Source organism: Apaloderma vittatum, unplaced genomic scaffold (genome assembly GCF_000703405.1).
Source record: "Apaloderma vittatum isolate BGI_N311 unplaced genomic scaffold, ASM70340v1 scaffold7143, whole genome shotgun sequence".
Taxonomy (NCBI): Eukaryota; Metazoa; Chordata; class Aves; order Trogoniformes; family Trogonidae; genus Apaloderma; species Apaloderma vittatum.
The window spans coordinates 14,446-35,127 of record NW_009706371.1 but is presented as its reverse complement, the minus strand read 5'-3'; the positions used below and the strand labels follow the sequence as shown (position 1 = coordinate 35,127).

The 20,682-nt window shown below is 46.5% G+C and overlaps 1 protein-coding gene across 1 annotated transcript in view; it reads left to right on the top strand.

The window, feature by feature from the left end:
• LOC104271167 (dynein heavy chain 9, axonemal-like) overlaps positions 1–20,682 on the top strand; it is a 62,504-nt gene that overhangs the window by 29,969 nt on the left and 11,853 nt on the right. The window contains exons 6-11 of the mRNA XM_009865761.1: positions 522–649; positions 9,800–10,027; positions 13,769–13,960; positions 14,413–14,604; positions 15,362–15,532; positions 17,848–18,030. Coding sequence (XP_009864063.1) covers positions 522–649; positions 9,800–10,027; positions 13,769–13,960; positions 14,413–14,604; positions 15,362–15,532; positions 17,848–18,030 — 1,094 coding nt within the window. The remainder of the gene's footprint in view (positions 1–521; positions 650–9,799; positions 10,028–13,768; positions 13,961–14,412; positions 14,605–15,361; positions 15,533–17,847; positions 18,031–20,682) is intronic.

The window sequence follows — 20,682 nt, the reverse complement described above, 5'->3', positions numbered from 1 at the left end:
GCAGGAAATCATTTTAATTTCCTATCACTGTAAAATACGTTTTTACACAAGGTTGCAAGGAAATAATGTTCTTTAAACAAGAAGCACTTTGTAATCTGTACCTTTGTACTGATGCCGCTCTGTAATTAAAAGTAGTTTGGAAGAAGCCACCACTGTTCTCGGTGCTTTGTCAAGGAGTGTGTGAGAGACAAGATAACTGTTATAAGAAGTGGGATAGCTCTTCTGTGAGGGTTTTTGATAAGACTGAACTCTGCTATGTAAGCCCAGCTGTGCTGCCTGCCCAAAGAGCTGTAATCTGTACCTTTGTACTGATGCCGCTCTGTAATTAAAAGTAGTTTGGAAGAAGCCACCACTGTTCTCGGTGCTTTGTCAAGGAGTGTGTGAGAGACAAGATAACTGTTATAAGAAGTGAGATAGCTCTTCTGTGAGGGTTTTTGATAAGACTGAACTCTGCTATGTAAGCCCAGCTGTGCTGCCTGCCCAAAGAGCTTAACCTTACTTTTTTTTTTTTTTTCTTTTAGGGAAGAAACTTGGTTATAGCTTTAACAATGGGAATTTCCACAATGTTTCCCTTGGACAAGGTCAAGAGGTAGTTGCTGAACAAGCTCTAGATGTGGCTGCAAAGGAGGGTCACTGGATCATCCTTCAGGTAGGAGGTCACTGGAAACTCTCCTGCCATCGTCCCAGGTTATCTGATGCTGCTGGTGTTAGTGAGAGTTCTCTGTCATCTGCTGGGAGGTGGCACAACGTATCAACTATGTGTTCAAAGCAGCCAGCTTCTGACTCTTTCTTGCTGCTGTCATTTTCTTTATTGTCCTTTTGGTTTTCTTGCTCTTTGAGCCCTCCGTAGGGTGTGTAGCTGTAGGGAGTCCTCTGAGGGAAGGTTGTGTTACGCTTGCCTGTGTTTCTATTTGCTTCATAAATAAATAAAGAGCTTCATTCTTATGGACTAGTTCTCTTATTGCTGCTTAAAGCTTAGTATGTATTTAAATTGAGCAATGAGGAGGTGCATACCGCTGTAGGAAAGGCAGAGGCTGTCTGCATTTGTGCCAAAATTCCTTTGTGCATCCCCAAACAGGTAACTGTTTGAAGCTCTTAACCTGGCAAAATGTTTCAGAACCTTTCAGGGTGCAAAGGGAGCTCCATCTTTGTCAAGTGCTCTCTGGAGCCACTCGTTCAGTGGATGCTCAGGTTTGCTGATACGCAGAGCCAGTGCCGCCAGCTCTCGTTATAGGTCTTGGGAACCCCTCTGATTTCCTTGAAATGGATTTTATAAATGTTTATTATCACTGAATTGTTTGGATAAAATTAGATTAAGACAAAGCTTTGAGTCCTGATCCGAGCCTACGGGCCTGATTTTGGATTTAAATTAAATGCCATTGATATTTTGATCTTAATATTTGTTCTTTTTTTGCAAGCTCCCTCTAAGGCAGACAATGCTGAGCTTTTCAAGAGCTATTAATACAGATGGCTGCAATGCTGTCATCTGCCTTTGAGATGGTGAAGAAGAAAACATGCAGCTTTCTGAGGCATATTCCATTTAGTAATGTGAAGTGAAGGGTTCTTTTCTACATAGATGGTTAGATCCTGTAAAGGATCTCAGCAATGTCAGCTTCCATGTTTGTTGCTTCAATGTTTGCGGATGAGTACTGTGGGCCTGAAGTGTCATTATTTCATCCACTCACATCTTCTCTAGTGGTCACAGCAATCAGTAAGAGGTCTCAGCAGACACCAACAGTTAAATCAGAAGAGCCGCAGCAGTTGGGTTTATATGTAAAGACTGATTGTGATGGTTGAGTTAACTGGTTTTCCAGCAACACCTACTAAGTGTGGTTATCTCTGGTGGCACAGAGCACACAGGCTCCCCGTGAGCCTGGAGAGGAACTTGGTTCAGCTGGCCCCTAGCAGATGTTGATGCCAACTGCATGGGCCAAACTCAGCAGCCACAGCAGTGGCCATCAGGTGAGGCTGCCTGGTGCCGGTGTCAGGTCTCCTCCGGGTCAGTCTCTCAGCTGGGGTTCTCCCTGGGGTACTCGAAAACTGATCAAATTTCATGCATGTTCATTTTCTAGTTCTGTGTTTGTGCTTGGTTTGGAATAAAGCAAGGTAGGCAAGACTCATTCAACACAGAGATCAGAGCTCCTTCTTCCTTTGTTTTTGTAGTCACCAACATTTCGAGAGATCCAGGCTGTGAGGGCCTCATTAGGAGGTGAAGTCACGCCCTGGGGCACTTCATTCTCAGGACAGACTGGGGAAAACAGTGTTTGAGGCAGGCACTGCCATTTCTCTCCAGGTCTGGTTAGATGTGCGGAGCTACAATAAAATGATGGAACTTCATTGTCACCTGATTACACAAGCTGCTCAGCTCCAGAACCTGTCTCTGTATCTCGCTTTGTGGTCTCACCTTGTTCCAAGGGCTGGAGCTTCATGGGAAGCAGGAAGGATGGAGAGCAGCTTGAGGGGTTAGACATGGCTCCCCTACTTTAAAAGACAAGGCTCTCCTAGTCAAACAAAACTTGTTCATGGTCAGCAGGCATCCACCTGAAATGAAATCACCCTCTGGACAAACTATTTTTTATAAGGTTGGACAAACTGTTTTCGCCAGGCTGAAACACTGACCGCTCCAGGTACTGATAAATTCAGTATCCAGATTCATCGCAGCAGGAGTCAGTGGGTAAGAGTCCCACAGAGGAGTCTCCTGTCATTGCAGGCATAGGTGAATCACAGCAAATATTTGCCATATAGTAGCTCATTTGGCAAGATCTTTCCTGCAAGGCTTTCGATGATAAATACCCAGTAAACGGAGAAGAGTCAAAATGCAAGGTCCTGCACCTGAGTTGGGCTAATCCCAGGTACAGGTACAAACTGGTCACACAGTGAGTTGAGAGTAGCTCTGAAGAGAAGGACTTGGGGATGTTGATAGATGAGAAGCTCAACATGAGCCAGCAGGGCACGCATGGAGCCCAGAAGGCCAACCCTGTCCTGGGCTGCATCCAGAGGAGTGTGGCCAGCAGGGCAGGAGAGGGGATTCTCCCCCTTTGCTCTGCTCTTGTGAGACCCCACCTCGAATACTGTGTCCAATTCTGGTGTCCCCACCGTAAGAGGGACATGGATCTGTTGGAAGGAGTCCAGAGGAGGCCACAAAGGTGATCCAGGGGCTGGAGCACCTCTGCTACAAGGACAGGCTGAGGAAGCTGGGATTGTTCAGCCTGGGGAAGAGAAGACTCTGGAGGGACCTTATCACTGCCTGCAGTGCCTGAAGGGAACCTACAGGAAGGCTGAGGAGGGACTTTGTACAAGAGTGTCCCCTGATAGGGCAAGGAGAAATGGATTTAAGTTAAAGGAAAATAGATTTAAAATGGATCTTAGGAAAAATTTCTTCAGTAGGAGAGTGGCAAGACTTTGGAATAGATTGCCCAGAGAGGTTGTGGCTGCCCCCTCCCTGGAGCTGTTCAAGGCCAGGTTGGATGAGCAATCTGGGCTGGTTAAGGGCATCCCTGCCCACGGCAGGGGGTTGGATTAGATGATCTCTAAGGTCCCTTCTGACCTTGGCCATTCCATGATTCTATGAACTTGGGGATTTTATCAATCATGGCACTTCATGGTAGGCTGTAAAAACTAGACTCTTCAGTGGTGTCTGGTGACTGTAACAAGGGGCAGTGGGGACAACCTGAAATATAAGAAATTCTATTTAAACATAAGCACAGTCTTTTTTACTGTGGGGATGGTTAAGCACCGGAGGAAGTCTCCCAGAGAGTTTGTGGAGTCTCCAGCCTTGGAGATATGCCAAACCCAGCTGATCATGGTCCTGGGCAACCTGCTCTGCCTGACCCAGCTTTGAGCAGAGGGCTAAAACTAGATTTTCCCCAGAGGTATCTCCAGCCTCAGTGATTCTATGATCTCTGCTTTCCCACTGCCAAGTTAGCCATGAATATATTTTTTCTGATGCTTGTCGTCTCCCTTGTGTAGGGAGGAAAGAGCTTTGCACATCAAAGAGCACTAAGCTACGAGTTGGGATGAACTGTGTCTGCTCAGTTTCCCTCTCTGGGCCTACTTGAAACCATTTTGCTGAGACATTGACTGTCACAATCACCAGAAGATATTTGTCAGCCTAATAGCAAAGAAAAAATGAAATTTGTTTGCATGTTTACAGATGCACGTCTGAATGAACTGATGCAGGGAGAAGTTCAGACATTAGATATTCCCAATTTAATTGTAGTCTTCATCCATTAGCCAAAATGTCACTTCCTTCTCTTTGCGATCAAGTTAATTTAATTACTGAGAATTTTTCCATTTTCATAGGTTGTTGCTTCACTGAGCCACTGTACTAAATTGAATAACAGTGAGCTCCTAGAGCCAAACTGTACGAGATTCAAACACTGGCAGTGCCCTTGTCAGTGCATCATAAATGCATTGGAGCCTTTCCCTGTGCACTTCACAACTGGTCCCAGCTACAAGCAAAAGAGATATATTGTCCCCTATGAGATATATTGTCCATTTAAATCACATATAGGCATATGGCACTTAGCCTCTGCCACCCCTCGAGTGTGTCCAGTTATGGGGCCCTCACTGCAAAAGGGACATTTTGGAGCTGGAGAGGGTACACAGTTGGGCTACCAAGCTAGTAAAAGATTTGAAACATATGTCATACAAAGAATGACTGAGAGATCTGAGGTGGTTCAGCCTGGAGAAGAGGAGATTGAGTGGAGACCTTATTGCTCTTTACAACTCCCTGACAGGAGGTTGTAGCGAGGCAGGGGCGGGTCTATTCTCCCTAGTGATACGTGATGGGATAGGGGGAAATGGCCTGAAGTTGCAGTGGGAGAGGTTCAGTTTAGATATTAGGAAGAATTTCTTTACTGCAAAGGCTGTCAGGCATTGGAACAGGCTACCCAGGGAGGGGATTGGTCACCATCCCTGGAGGTGTTCAAGAGATAGGTAGATGTTGCATTGAGGGACATGATTTAGTGGTGTCGATGGGGCTAGGGCAAGGTTGGACTCACGGATCTTGAAGGTCTCTTCCAGCCAAAAGTGTTCTATGATTCTGTAGGGCTGCCTGTGTAAGGATGGAGCTGTTCCTGAGCATGTGTGGCATCTTCTCATGGGGTAAAACCTCACATTGCCATCCACAGTAACCATGGCCAAGGGAAGAGACTCCTTGCAACATCCACTCCCTGTCCTTTTTCATACCCCAGCATGATGCAGTGAGTATCAAAGCATTGGGTTGTCTCTGCGCTGCAAAGCTCAGCTTTTAGGTTTACTGTGAAAGCAGGGACTATTTTCTGAGAAAGTCTAGCAATGGAACGAGACTTTGTTAAAATAACTAATTCTCATTGCTCTGGGAGGCAAGTTGCAATAAGGCTTGAAGGAGAGAACTTCTATCAGGAATGGGAAGGGTCTCCGGTCACTGTCAGCAAAGGGTGCACGTTGGGGAGCATGTGCTGCTTTATATATATGCGGTGCTATTTCTGATGGTTGCCACAGCAACACTTGCGTCCTGTGATATATGTTCTTCCCTGTGAAGTACAAACACGCAGAGGTGCTTGGAAGTGACTTCTCAAAGAAGAGCCTCTGGTGCACCCACGTTCCTACACGTGCACCCTAGGCCAGCTCTTGCCACAGACCCTCATCCTCACCCTCTGGTACCTGCTCACAGTCATCATGCTCCATTCATGGGAAAACAGCACAGGGCAAGGTATCGTGGTAATGGTCAGTGTGCATGGGAAGTTGTTACAGATTTTCTTTTTTGCCTTCTTCTCAGCAGTTTGCTTTTTAGCAGGATTTGTCCACCACGCTTCATTCCCAAAGCAAGGCAATGGATTTGAGACTGTTGCCTATTTCTGCCTGCAGCCCACACCTGGGTGTGAGCTGTGGACTAACAGAAATGCCAGGGAGTTTCTTTTACCCGTGCACAACAGCCCTTTCACAGACTTCAAAATCTGGCTAAGAAAATACTGTAATGAAGCAATTAATTACCTTGCTTTGTCCTGGGTAAATGTATCTTTAGGGGTCTTATGGAGTGAGGAGGATGCAAAACTGGTTCAGTGTGAGCTGTACGGGGTGGTTTAGGGATGGAGCGTTGGGTGGACATGAAGCCCTGAACCAAGGGAAGGTGGACAGGCTGGATCATCCTTTCTTTCTCCTGAATAAAGTCTCCTGAATAAGACAGCCCATGGAATTGGTGGGAGGCAGGTTTCAAAACAAGCAAGAGGAGGTGGTTCTTTGATCCACATGCAGCTCAGCTGTGATTGGTGCTAATGCAGGGTTGCCTGTGTGACGTTGTTGTTGATAACTGACATAGCATTCAATTATTGTGACCACGGAAGTTGTCATTAGTCATATTCTGTCAGGTTCTGTTAGCTGACTGCTGAGAATTCATTTGCAAAGTTTCCTTCAAGGCTGTGACTCCCCTCCATAACATCTTTGTCTGATTTTTACAGGTGTATTCAATTGATAAAGGCATGAATTCTTAGTGTTTTGCTGCACTTATTCCTGCTTTCCATCCTTTCTATCACAAGACTGTGATACATGTGTATTCCATTACTGTTGGATTAGAAGTATTCCTAAATCAGGCATTAGAAGACAGTGATACTGACTTATAGTGAGCACTGGTGTCGTATCAACATGAGCAAAAGCAATTATTTTTCAGACATCTTAACACCGCAAAAGCAGAGTTAAGAAGAAACTACCAATTAAAGATGAAAATACTTAAGGGCAGGTACGGAGTCTATGATTAGGCTGATACTTAGTGCACAATTTTTCTTTTGCTATTTTGTTGAGTTCTTTACTTCTATTACTGAACCTCGGTGGCTGTTTGAAATGCTTTGGTTACAGGTTTCAGTCCACTCCCACCTTATTACTGAACTGTGTTTTTAGAGCAAGCTAGTTGCCTAGACCCTGGGGGTGGTTTCATCCCTCAAAATCCAGAATGCATCTGGCAGACACTGGTGCACCAGCAGTCAGATATAATTGCACTTTGTCTGCTGCTCTTCACATGGCCCTTGTCTGCAACAAAGAAACTCTTCTCCAGAGCATGATTCCTTTGCTTAGGCATCTCCTGCAAAAACTTTATTTCATCCATGTACTAGGAGCACAACCCTAAATTCTTTAAGGGAAGATGATTGAATTTATGCTGGTTTAAAGATACGTTGTTCCCAGCCATGTGAATCAGATTTGGGGCAATAGGACTGGAGTGTACAAGGTGCCCATGGCATCAAGACAGCCCCATAAGATCTTGTGCAGAAGGGGGTGATACTGAAGTTACCAAGCAGAATAAAATGTGATATTTACATCTAAAACACAGAGGTCTTGGGCAAGGACACAAATGCAGTCCAGCTCCTCTTGGAGAGCTGTATCAGTGTCTGGTCCTCCCTGCTTCTTGGCCCATCTCTAAGTGCTGACCCATCCCTCCAGCATTCCCAAGTACTTCCAATAGTCTGTGACAGCAGCCACCACTCTCTCCCAACCTATGATTAAATACCTCAGCTTTTCCTTTTCTACAACTGTTATTCTATTCTCCAGTCCTGGCTGGGATCTCTGCATAAGTAGCTCACGAGGTGCACCTGAAACCTTCAATAGAAGAGGCAGAGGAGGCTACTCTGTCAGTAGCTTCCTACCTCCTGTACCCGCTGTCTTTCCTGGTTGATAGCCTAGCTCGTGAGGCAGCTCCCTTTGTGTTCCCATGTGACACCAGTCTGCAAAAGGGCCGTACTGGGGCAGACCAAAGCAATTCCAGTCCAGTTCCCTGCCTGTGAGAAGACACACCCCGAATCTGAGGGAAAGGCTGTGTAAGCATTACAAGTGCAGGGTGATGTTCCTCTCCGTGGATCGAAGCTCAGCTTCACACTGTGATTCTCTCAACTTCCACAAAACCTCAGGACAATAAATTCATGGTCTGGTTATGTGTCATGTGAAAACACACTTTCACTTATTCTTTTTAAACTTCCATCTGCTGTATTCATCCCTCCAGTTTTGTTCTTCACTGGCCCCCTCCACCCCAATATCTCGCTCCAAATTGGTGAGTCCATATCAGTTTCCCTGTGTGGAAGCTATATCCTTTTGGGGCTAGAGAAATAACAACTGAGTGTCATTTTCGAGATAAAGGCCCACTGTGGATTTATGGGGTGGCATGATAACGTTTGCAGTTTAGTTCTCTGTTCCTTCATTGACATTTGGTTGCTTTCGCGTTGTTAAGCATTGAAATGTTATTTGCAGGAAATAACTGTAAGGGCTCTGAGATTTTTTTCCTGAATGGTAATAGCTAATTTCTGCACCCATCGTTGTTTATATCTAGCTGGGGTTGTTTTTCTGTGCGCATTACTTTGCATCTATCAGCACTGAATTTCTTCTGCCGTCTCATTGCTGGTCCCTTAGAATAATGGCATACTTCTGTGGTTCTTTGCCACCAGGTTTTATTTTCAGTGCTTGAAATTACTTTGTCTTATGACTAATCTTGTCAGCTCACAAATCATTTGCTCTTTCAGGTGGATTTTGAATATGGTGAGCAGCTTCCAACTCCCTCAGCAGCTTCCCACCCTCTGTTCCCAGTATCTTAACTGCTAAAAAGCAACTGTGAGACCTTCCCTCTTCCCTGCAGTAGTGCTGCTAACTGGAGGGCTGTAACAGTGAGACCTTCCTCGAGCTCCGCAGTGAACATTCCTGCAAATATGAGCTGGTTCGTGGTGGCCTCACCTTTCTTGGGCAATCTCTGTACACCCTGAGCATCTTTTAGCTTTATAGGCTCTCTGGTAGGTTTCTGGAAAAAGCTTTATAGTTAGTTGTTATGGTTTTCAGAATATAGCTTCTTAAAACATTTTTTGACCTTACTAGGACTGAATTTTGTGCTGTTTTCTTTTTTTTTCTCATTTGGACGCAATTTTCCCTTTTGGAAGAATGCCATTTTACTCCTGATAGTCTCCATTACTATGCTATTTAACCAAGAGACCTCCTTTCTGGTCCTTTTTATAGAAAATATGTATTTATTATAAGCCTCTAATACAATTCCTTTATGTAATTTCCTTACCATCTCCAAGCAGTTTATCTTTTTGGCATCTGCTTTAAATTAAAGTTTAGCAAGTTTCCCCTCTTGTCTTTTGATGGGCTAAGTCACCTTCCAGAGTGCCTGTTCACACAATCCATTTGGACTGCACACCTAACTTTAAAACAAAGGTAGTTTTAGCCCATGAATCCCTGCTGTGTGTGACCTGCCTCATTTCTAATATAAGAAAGAGGAAAAAAAAAGTCCATTTTCTTGCCTGGAAACTACAGCACTGTATAGGACTCTTGCTGAAAAACTCAAGCTTTTCACCATCCATTTCACCATCTCTGCATAATGCTGCTTAATTTTCCGACAGGTATGTCTATTTAGTTGCATAAACACATATTTTTTTGTTAAAGGTCTTTGTAGAACCACCTGCTTGACTTATTTTCCCAGACACTGATACTGAGGATCCTCACTGTTATTCTGTTAAAAGTGAATGAACATTTTCATTTGAGCTTGGTAGATCTGAGGGAATAACTCTACTTCGTCAGCCGTATATTACTGTAACAAGAAGGAGAAAATCATCACTGAGGACCAATAGGAGCTTGCTTCATCGCTGGTGATTTATATTGAATATTTTGAATTCTAAATTGTACTTGGTGTGACTGAGTGTTTGCACCTGTAATACCAGGATAAACCCCAAATTCTAGAGTGTAGCCTTGGTAGATGCCATTCACTGGATGAATTCGGAGTCTGCTCAGCATGGGTGTAAATGGGGCTGGGGAACTGATGAAATCTTATTCCCTTTGTCCCTCCCAGAACATCCACTTGGTGGCCAAGTGGCTGAGCTCCCTGGAGAAGAAGCTGGAGCAGCACAGCGAGGGCAGCCACCAAGACTTCCGTGTCTTCATTAGCGCGGAGCCGGCACCCTGCCCTGAGAGCCACGTCATTCCCCAGGGCATCCTGGAGAACTCCATCAAAATCACCAACGAGGCCCCGACCGGGATGCTTGCCAACCTGCACAAAGCCCTCGACAACTTCACCCAGGTAGGAGTGCAACGGGGATCGGTGACTGCCTGGCAAGTGGGCTTGGGGCTGCTGGAACCCTGTGACGTGTGTGGGCATCACCACTCCCAGGCAGCAGATGCAACAAGTGCCATTCTATCATGTAGTTTCTGGAGCGAGCAACTCCCTCCTCTCTCACAGAATTGTGAAATCATGAGTTTGAAGGGCCTGTTAAAGGTCATCTAGTCCAACCCCCCTGCATTGAGCAGGGACATCTTTAACTGGGTCAGGTTGCTCAGAGCCCCATCAAGCCTGACCTTGAATGTCTTCAGGAATGGGGCCTCCAGCACCTCTTTAGACAACCATTTCCAGTTCTCCAGGAGCTGGGCACAGATCTCTTTCCAAGCACTGGTTTTCTCAAGAGAGGACTCGAATAATCCTGAACACTCTTTTTCTTGCAAAAGATCACAGATACCAGACATCTTGTCTCATTAAATGATTTTCTCACAAATGTATGATCCTTAGAAAGGCTATTTTATTACAGGATCAAATCTCTAAATGCAGTATCTGGGAAACTTTTGTCATGTTTCAACCTGATTGCTGTGTCTGCGTCAGTCGTTTTAGGGCTGATGAGTGGCAGATTGCCTCTAACACCCAAGGAAGCGGAGTTAAACCTTGCTTCCCCCCGCTTCTTTTTAACCAGGGTCAGAGGTTCAGAACCGCTGGTGCAGTCACATTGCTCTGCAGAGCAGTGGAGGTGGACTTGGTGCTGAGTGCCCAAAGGCCATTCAGCTCAAAACCATGCTGCCATCACAAGCGTTGCAAATTAGAGCTGAAATCTCCCCGCAGGGAGGATTTGCTTTGCCAGATGAGGGTAAAGTAGGCCATCTCGAGAATTGCTGGCCCACAAGAATAGCCGGTGGCAGGTTGCTCATTGCTTTTACTGCGCGGTGGCCACAAACACACACTCTCGTTACTGCAGGCTCTTTGTTGCTCGACCTGCAGCCAAGTCGCTTGTGCAGGGCACACAAAAGCAAAGGGTGTGGAAATGACAGGAAATACCTTTTCTTGGTGCCGCCGAGGGTAAGGTTCAATGTTAGGACAGTCTGTGTGCTGAGGCATGTCGGAGCCCAGTGTCTCACACTGCTGGAGGTGGTCTTGCTTCTGCTGACCCGGCTTTCCACATGATGCCAAAGGCTGCAGGCTGATTGCTAATCCCTCGCCTTTCCTAGAGACACAGGCCATTGCGTTCTGCTGCCCTGAACCCTTATTACATTCCTTCACATTTCACCGTTACCGTGGCGTGCCAAGATCTCACAGCAAGATCCCGGCTCTTCAATCCAGAGCCACCATAAGGGCCTGGAGGTACCTTCATGCCCCCAACAGCCTTTTTGGGTCACTAAAGCTGAAGTTCCTGCAGCCGATGACCGTGCCGGGACCACTCAGGGCATACCTTGCAGGATTGCTTGCTTTTCTTTCCATGCTTTCTCTTGTTATTTGGCACCAGGCAAGAGCAACCTCAGCCTATTGTGGAGCCCAGGCACTGGTCCGTGGGGCAGAGAAGCAGGGGCAGCTCACAGCTATTTTTACATTTGGATGTTGGCATGGAGGGAATGTCAAGAGCAGAAGCTAACGTTACTGAGCAGGTGAGGCGGGGAAGCACCACGCAAGGATTAATGTGAGCAGTCAGGGAAGATTATTCCATTTTTATCAACTGTCATTCATCATTCCGAACCCCACGGAATGGCCTGGAGAGCAAGGGAGGGGTGAGCCTTACCCCGAGTAACATTTGCCTCCTGCCTCTGCTCATTTCAGTCAGATAGTAATTAGCATTTTCTAAATTGCTAGAGTATTATAAAACGTCTCTTATCAGAAATCCTGGAGCCAGTGGGAGGGGCCCCTTTACACCTCATTTCCCTGTTTTATACAGAATGGATGTTCAAATTTAGCTTTCAACTGACAGCTATAAAGGAGGCCCATTGTTCTGTGTGGGGAGGAGGAGGGGTATTGTTCTGCTTTGTAGCTGAAGGAAAATGCACAACTAAATAGAGAGGGCGAATGAGACTGAGCTGGATTCTTACTCAGTGTTCATTCAGGCAAGCTCTCCTTGAAGTCCAGGGGAATTTTCTAAAATGAGAAAGGTGCTCAGCACGTATTTGAACCAGTTCTTCATCAGGTTGCTGATAATGAAGGGAGCTTAGAGTGCTGTTTAATCAAGGGGAAAACAGGATTTAGGGGGTTCTTGTGCAGTTAGTCAACATCTTACATGCTTTAGAGTAATGGATTCCCCCTTTTCAGCACTGAACCTGAGCTCTGCTATGTTCCCCAGCTGGTTAGAACGTTAACATTGTGGTTTTTTTTAAGCTAAAGATAATGAAGTCACACGGGTGCCCTTTGTAGTCTTTGTCACACAGCAGAGTGGAATTAAAGGGACTGTCCCTGGGGAGGGAAGAAGAATGGGATGGTGCAGCTACTCCCTTTTTCCCCCTCCTTCCTCAGCCACTTGCTCAGCTGTGCAAGCCAGAGCCTCAACACCCTGGATATGCTACTCCTGAGGTTTTACGGAGTCGTGGGTGAAGGCGCAGGCAAGCCCTTCGCAAGAGGTTAGTCTCCCAGGTCTGGGGAAATCTGTACTGGTGGCCATGGCAGATCACATCAGGTTCCTGCCACGGGGCAGGGGATCCGCTGCCCAGACATGCTGGTCCTGCAAGCGCGGAGCAGGAGCCAGAGCTGTGCAAGGCTCAGCCTGAGTTCAACCACAAGATGGGGGTTCAGGTTCCCCCTTGAGAGCTGAGATTCAGCCTCATGCAGTGCACACAGCTCCAGCCCTTCAGCCCTTTTCCTGGTCTGCTCTCCCATCACATTGATGCTCTTGTGTTACTGGGGGCTGGTGTGACTGGCGAGGCTCCCCCTTTGTGGCTTTTTTTGAACCGTCACTCTCAGCACTGCTCAGATGTCTTCTTCCGAGACTGGTACCCTTTGCTCATTTTCATTTAAACGGCTCAGGCTTCTCCTTCTCCACCTCTGACAGCACGATCCTGCCCGTTCGTTCGCAAATATTCAAACTTTAAGTGAAGACTGGAAGTTGGGAGGGCAAGCACCCATTGCAGTGCTGGCTTTAAAAGGCTGCATTAATTTATTTAATTTTTTTTGCAAGTGTTCATCTCCCCTGCTTGGACTTTCAGCAGTTTCTCGCGTCCCTGCTTTGGTGTGCTACGCAAGGTCATGCCATCGACTAATACACTGCTGCAGCACGCCGGGGTCACAGCAGCAGGAGCAGAGCCTTTCTGGGAGAACTCTCTGCTGCTCCAGCCCTGTGGCTTGAAGAAATACAGCCCTGAGGAAACCTTTTGTACTCAAGGGAGGATTTTAGTTCTTCTGGGTACATTCCTCCTTTGGCAGGAGCCTTGCTTAGGGCTGCAGTCCTGGATCCACTGCTTACCCTGTGTGCTGCCTTGCTCCAACTCTCTCCTGTGGGATGGGGGGCATTGGGTGGGTGCACGTGTCCTTCCTTCCTTGGTTGTCAGAAAGTGTTTCTGGGCAAAGCTTCTTTGAACTGGAAGGGAAGGTATCAATTCGGTATCAAGATTTGTGGATAAAATTGCAATACAGACCCTCTAACTTAGAAAAATTAGCAAACACATATAATATGAAGAAATGAATTGACTGGACAAATCAATTCACCCTTGCCCAAAATCTGGCATATTTGGGAGGCCCTGAGAGTCACTGAGATGGAGAGCAGTGTGGATTTACACAACCTTGCCTCTCTCGCTTGTTTTGCAGGATACCCTGGAAATGTGCACCCGGGAGAATGAATTCAAGAGCATCCTCTTTGCCCTCTGCTATTTTCACGCTGTGGTGGCAGAGAGGCGCAAGTTTGGCCCCCAAGGCTGGAACCGTTCCTACCCGTTTAACACTGGAGACCTCACCATCTCCGTGAACGTGCTGTACAACTACCTGGAGGCCAGCTCGAAGGTGCGTTGTTCAAAGGCAGACTCTTTCATGGCTTTTAACCACCAGCGATGCACTGGCTTACGCTGAAACTCTCAGAAAGTCTCCTTAAATGCCATTTCCTTGGTATCCTGGAATTTAAAGCTTCACTTTGTGGTGAGATGGGAAGCTCCAGTGCCACTCGCATCTTCAGCCTACAAATCACAGCAAGTGGTGCCTCTGGTCTTTATTCACTGAACATACCAAGTGGTCTTTGCTTTAACAGAGCTTAGAATAAATTTGCATTTCCGTGGGAAACTGCACAAAATCTATGCTGTGATCCAGTTTCCCTTGAGCAGGATTTAACTACTACCTCACGTTTGTTTACTTAGAAAACTGAAATAGTGGAGAGGAGCGCTCAGGGCCGTAGCCTGTAGCTCAATGATGGGAGCTCTGGCTCTCTGAACTCCCTCATGCCCTCCTGGTTCATTCTTCAGGTCCCATACGATGATTTACGGTACCTCTTTGGTGAGATTATGTATGGAGGTCACATTACAGACGACTGGGACAGGCGGCTTTGCAAAACCTATCTGGAAGAATTTATTAAGCCAGAAATGCTGGAGGGAGAGCTCCTCCTTGCTCCAGGATTCCCCCTCCCAGGGAACATGGACTATAATGGGTATCATCAGGTAAGCTCTTTGTTTTCTGGCGTTGTTTATACATGTAAATGTAATGCTTTCCAATCTGTCTTAGGAGGCAGTGAATAGCACTGCAGTGTTTCAACACACCTCTTGTTATTTCCCGTTTGTTCTGTTTCTGTAGACATTTCAGCATTCCCTTGGATGAACCAAGTCTAATGGTAATTTGCTACTTCATCATGGGCTCATTCTGTTCATGCATGAATAGAACAACTGTATTGCTTCTTGAGACTTGAGCGGGGCTCCTGGAAAATTACATCTACATACTGTTTGCTAAAATGGCCCTTTCAAGCTCCTTTTATCATCAGTTACAGGGAGAAACACTAAAAGATCTTGTTGATCTACCTACCGATCTTGTCTGTCCTTTGCGCACAAATGCGGTAGCAGCGATAGGCATATTAGGCTGCTTTTATTCATAAAACTTAACTACTGGAAGCTAAATTCCCACAAGAGATTTCAGGACATTAATGCTGAAATGCACAGTGGAAAATTACTTGAGAAGGTCCAGGCTTCAGATATGAAGCCGACCCAAACTTTAGCAATTACTAGATTTTCACAGCAGGATTAGAAGCTGTTGTGTAAACCTACGCTCCTTTCTTTTATCGGTTCACTGATATTTCAGCCACAAGGGCAGTTGTATCAGTTTGGGATTCCTTACTCAGACGGGTGATAATTCCAGTGCCGTGAACTCTGCTGACAAAGTGCCCTGGGCTGTGTATCTAACACAAACCTGAATTTCTCTGTGCAGTACATAGATGATGCCTTGCCACCAGAGTCTCCTTATCTGTATGGCCTCCATCCCAACGCTGAGATTGGCTTCCTTACCCAGACCTCAGAGAAACTCTTCCGCACCGTGTTGGAGATGCAGCCCCGGGACACCAGCGTGGGCGAAGGAGGAGTGGTGACCAGGGAAGAAACGGTGAGAGTGGTAGAGGAAGGAGCTCTTGAATTCTGATAGTGTCCTGGTGTTAAGTAGTCCTGTCTAGGCCAGGTTTGTCTCACAACTGTTTATTATAATGTGCTCCGCCTTTGCTGGGTACAACCTGGATGTCTAAAATCACTGCCCTGCTATTATGCAGAACATCACCACAGTGGGATGTAATTGGTGTATTGTCAGTAACAGGACAGTGGCTTTTAATTACCCCCTGAACTGCAGTGCCTTCATTAGCATCCGGTGAAGATGTCACAGATAAACCTTCTGTGGCTTCCCCAGTCCCTGAGCACCGAGCTGTGACTGGCATAGCAATGGGCTCCCGGCACGCACCATCTGCCAGGTGCAAGGTGCCACCCAGAGCTCAGCTCACCTCCCTGCTGCCACCAGGTCCCACCCAGCTCCCAGGGGCCTTGTAATTCCTTATTTCCAGCTGAAATCCTTCACTATACCTATGTGTGGGGCTGATCTCAGCCCTTCCTCTCAAAACTCACAGCTCGTTAAAATCTGGCCCGAGCATTCATACCAGGATCTGAAAGCAACTAACACTTGCTTAGTTGTTTTCTTTTTTTATTTTTTCAGCCTTAAGGTTCTAGCTTGGCGTTTCAAGCTTTGCAAATTAATGATGGGCTAATAGAAAGCTTATACAAAGTCTGTGGGTTTATGCAGGCTTGCTGTGGAGCTGAGGAACTTACTGTCTTCACCAAAGGGGCTCTTAGAAATGTTTGGCCGGAGAAGAAAGACTCTCAGTGAGTGGTGCAGTGGTGCTATCACAGGGCAGGACAGTCAAGAGGACTGTCACAGGAGTGCAAAAGTGCTCATGATCTCTCTGAGAAGAAAACCTGCATGAAAACAACCTGATTATGGCCCCACTGCCTTGTGCCTAGGGGGATGCTCCCACCACTCTTCTTCTAGAGGTGGTTGCTCTCATTCCATGAGCTGGCACTGGGTGTATCCCTTTCACTTGCTCCTCCAGTTTCACTTGCTCCTCTAGTTGTGGTTTTCCAGCCCATGCTTTGGGTGAGGTAGTTTTAGGGAGCTTGCAGGGAAACTGTGAGCCTGGCATTTTCCTGAGGCTCTGAAAAGTCCAGTTACTCCCAAAGGTTTCTGAGGCCACACTGCAGAAAATGAGTTGTATTTGCTGTGAAGTACAAAAAAAAAAAAAAGGAAAGAAGAAAAAAACACACCACAGAAGAAAAAAAGAGTCAAAGGGATTTGTAGGTGAATTTCAAATTAGAGGATATTTCTATGCTATGCCTGAGGTGCAGCTGAAGAACTTTTCCAGCTGAATTTTAGCCACCTACCTAGTTGCAATAACAGCCTATGCTTCATCACCTCTTTGTAACACCTGACATGAGTGCAAAGGGTTTGGAAGAGCAGCAATGGGAGGAAATTGGAGTATAGAGTCCAAAATATGAATGTTGGCAGGCATGGCAATAAAATTATCCCAGGCTGGTTCTACTCCTGGTCAGCAGCAGTCACTGGCACCCGTACGCTGGGCTTTGCACATCAGGTCATAGAATTGTAGCTGTGTGATGTGTAACCCTGAAAAACCCTCAAGAAACAGAAGTCTTGTTCAGGTTCCAGCACAGAACTCAAGCAAAGAGTTGTGTGAGAGAGACTTCCTACTAATGGTCCATGTAAACCTGAGAGATACAGCTGATCCTGTGAAGATTAGGGGCTTCATGTCTCATTGTCAGCCAGACAGATTTTTGTCTGCCTTGCTGATTTTTTTAGCCATTAGGAACATTTGGTTGCACTGGAGCTTTCCCTGTTTACTATTTAGTCTTTCCAAATTGTGACCAGAAAATAATGTTGTTTCATTATGCTTTTCTTCCATGGCTCTATTTGTTCAAAATGCCAAATTCTGCTTAAAATTAAATTTTATGTAATTACCTCTCTCTATCAATATACCACAGGTAAACCAGCTCATATGCTCAGTTGTCCTGAGGCTCAGCTGAGGCTATAGGCCCATCCATCTTCTTGCATTGAATCTGACCTCAGGAGAAATGAGAATACAAGTTGGAGACCCAAGAGGAAAGGAGGCTGCTGCATGTCATAGTGATATTTTTAAACTGTCATTTTGAATGCTTCTCATCCGCCATTAAAATTTGTGAGCCTTTGAATTCTAATAGGATGGGGCAAGCTCTCTGAAACGTGCCATGCCCAGCGCAGCTGACACTGATAGTTCTGGAGACACTAACTGCCAGATGGAGCTTTCACACCGTGTTCAGGCAGCTGTCAGCTGGGGAACAGCCGTGGCTCATTCACCAACACCCCTCTCTTTTCCCTTCGGCACACAGGTGAAAGCTCTTCTGGAAGAGATGTTAGAGAAACTGATGGATGAGTTTAACATCGCAGAACTGATGGCGAAGGTGGAGGAGAGAACGCCATACATTGTGGTTGCCTTCCAGGAATGCGAGCGCATGAACATCCTCACCGGTGAAATCAAGCGTTCCCTCAAGGAGCTCGATCTGGGGCTGAAGGTAGGAGCTCTGGATGCTCGTGATCGTGGGCTGTAGGATCTTGATGGATGGAAAAGATACTCGGGGAATAAAAGGAGTGATGCTCCGTATTGAGCACCGCTGGCTGCAAAACCCGGCTTGACTCCGTGGGAGAGTGTTCTCGGATGAATTTCAGATGGCCCACTGTCCACAGGCCATGCACGCAGGCGCTAGGAGAGAGTAAAGATACACGTAACAAGGACTGGTTTTGCAAACAGAGATCAGGCACTTCTTTCCCCCTGCTATTGTAGCGCAGCAACAATGGGTCGCTCAGAAATGGAAACATGGCCTGTTTAAAGGTAAGCCAAAAATCATACCTTTTCACAAGATGCCCAGGTACTGGAGGTAACTTGTAGCAAAGCACCATTAAAGGCACAAACTGAGCTGAAACCGAAGAAACAAGGGGCAGCGGGTGCAAGCTGAGGCATAGGAGGGGCCACAAAAACATTAGGAAAAACTTTTTCACTGTGAGGGTGCCAGAGCCCTGGCCCAGGCTGCCCAGGGAGGGTGTGGAGTCCCTTTCTCTGGAGACTTTCAAAACCCCCTGGACCGGCTCTGGGTGATCCTGCTCTGGGAGGGGGGTTGGACTAGATGATCTTTCGAGATCCCTTCCAACCCCCAACATCAGGCTGCCCAGGGAGGTGGTGGAACAGGCTGGAACAGGCTGCCCAGGGAGGTGGTGGAGTCACCAACCCAGGAGGTGTTTAAAACAAAAGTAGATCTAGCACTTGAGGCTATGGTGTAGTGGTTAGGTGTGCTGGGATGATCTTCAGAGGTGCCTTCCAACCCCTAACATTCTGTGATTCTGTGATTCTGTGAAAGATCCATCACATGTAAAGACACAAAATATCCAAACCTCTAAGAGAGAAAGCCTAAGAACTCAAGAGTTTGGGAAGGTAACGACTCCCCTTTCTGCGTATGAGTCATTTGCTAACGGAGGAGGCTCAGGAGCAGACCTTCGCTGTGGACATGCTGTCTGTGATTACTCCACCCACAGTTTCTATCCTGGTGAGAAATGAGACCCCTGAAGGTGATGTTTGCGCCTTTCTCAGTGGCGGCTTTGGCCGTTGCTTGTTGAGGAAGAGGAGGAGCTCTGGGGCTGATAGGACACACTGCGTAGGACACAAATTCCTCGTTTCGGCAGGATATGCAAGAGGGCTCTGCTTTGAGGCTGCATCCACAGTTAGGGGAAGTCGTCTGCTGAATGCCCTCCCAGGAATTTGGTGGGACAAAATTTAAAAGGCTGCTGACCACCCCCTTAGGGGATAAACCAGCATGGATCAACTTGCTGTGCAACTGAGCGAGGACCTGCCTACGCATCCCTCATGCCTTGTAGCAATGCTTCCCCTTGTCATCCCAAAAGAATCTTCCCCGTAGCCACGTGCTGTACATCCCTTGGAAAGGCCTAAGTGTCACAGAGGAATGCTGCCTGGAGCTTGCAGCACAAACCTGGTGGCTTGAAGGCTACCCCGACGCCTTCCCCACATCATTGGCCCAGAGTTGCTCCCTTGGTGGTTTCATAGTGTGAGGCAGCAATTAAGGACATCGGTCACTGAGCATGCTTTCCCTGTTCTGTCATTTCCTGAAGGGCAGGTTGTCATCCCATTTTGCCAAAATGTTCAGCTTGCAAAAATACTTTGCATGGCAAGGGAACCATCAGACTTGAGGGAGCTGCAACTCCTTGTGTGACCCCATTGGCAGAAAGAGCTGGCGGAAGAGCAAGGACTGATTGTGACACTGAATGACAATCCCAACCCTTTCCTGAGGGCAGCTTTGAAGAGAGCTCTTCAAAGGACACATCCGCAGCGTGCATGCAGGGGTGCTAGGGTTGCCTCTGGGATTTTAGGGTTTAGCTCTGCAGGGATGGGACAAGGCTACTTCTAAATCCTGACCACAACGTGCTGTACGTGCTGAACCCAAGAGCTTGGGTCTACACTAGCTCAGATTTTCTGCACTGCATTTGCTGCTGATACTTATTGTTTTGATTAAAAAGAGAGCTATATCATATACACTTCATGGTGGCCCAATATGTACAATCCATTTTAAAATAGGGTGATATTTATGCAGTCAATTATTATAAACAGATTTCCTTTATTTTCTAACATAAGGCAGTGGAATTGAAAACTCTGTTTTGTGAGACAGGTAAACAGAAGTGATTTAGTGTTTCAGTCCTGGAGCACCAAACAAGATATAATTGTAACTGGGACAACGTGTAGCAATTAGATGTAGTGCAGAGAAGAATAAGCTATTTCATATTGGTAGGGAGAATGGGTGGATACATGGGCTTAAATAAACCACAGACAAAATAAACCACTGAAATCAGGCAATATAAGAGGATGCCAATTCCTCCCCAGAACCCTGCCACAAATCACGGCAGGGAAGTGAGATGATATCTGCAGAAAAGGCAACTCTACTGGCTGCATAGGTTGGTCCCAACAGCCTCAGTGCCAATGGTGAGATTCAGAGGCATCACAGGAACAGGACTGAAGGACAATAGGACGAGGTTAAATGGACTCAGGTTGCATCGGGAGAGGTTCAGATTGGATATTAGGAGAAATTTCTTTACTGAAAGAGTGGTGAAGCATTAGAACAGGCTGCCCAGGGAAGTGGTGGAATCACCGTCCCTGGAGGTGT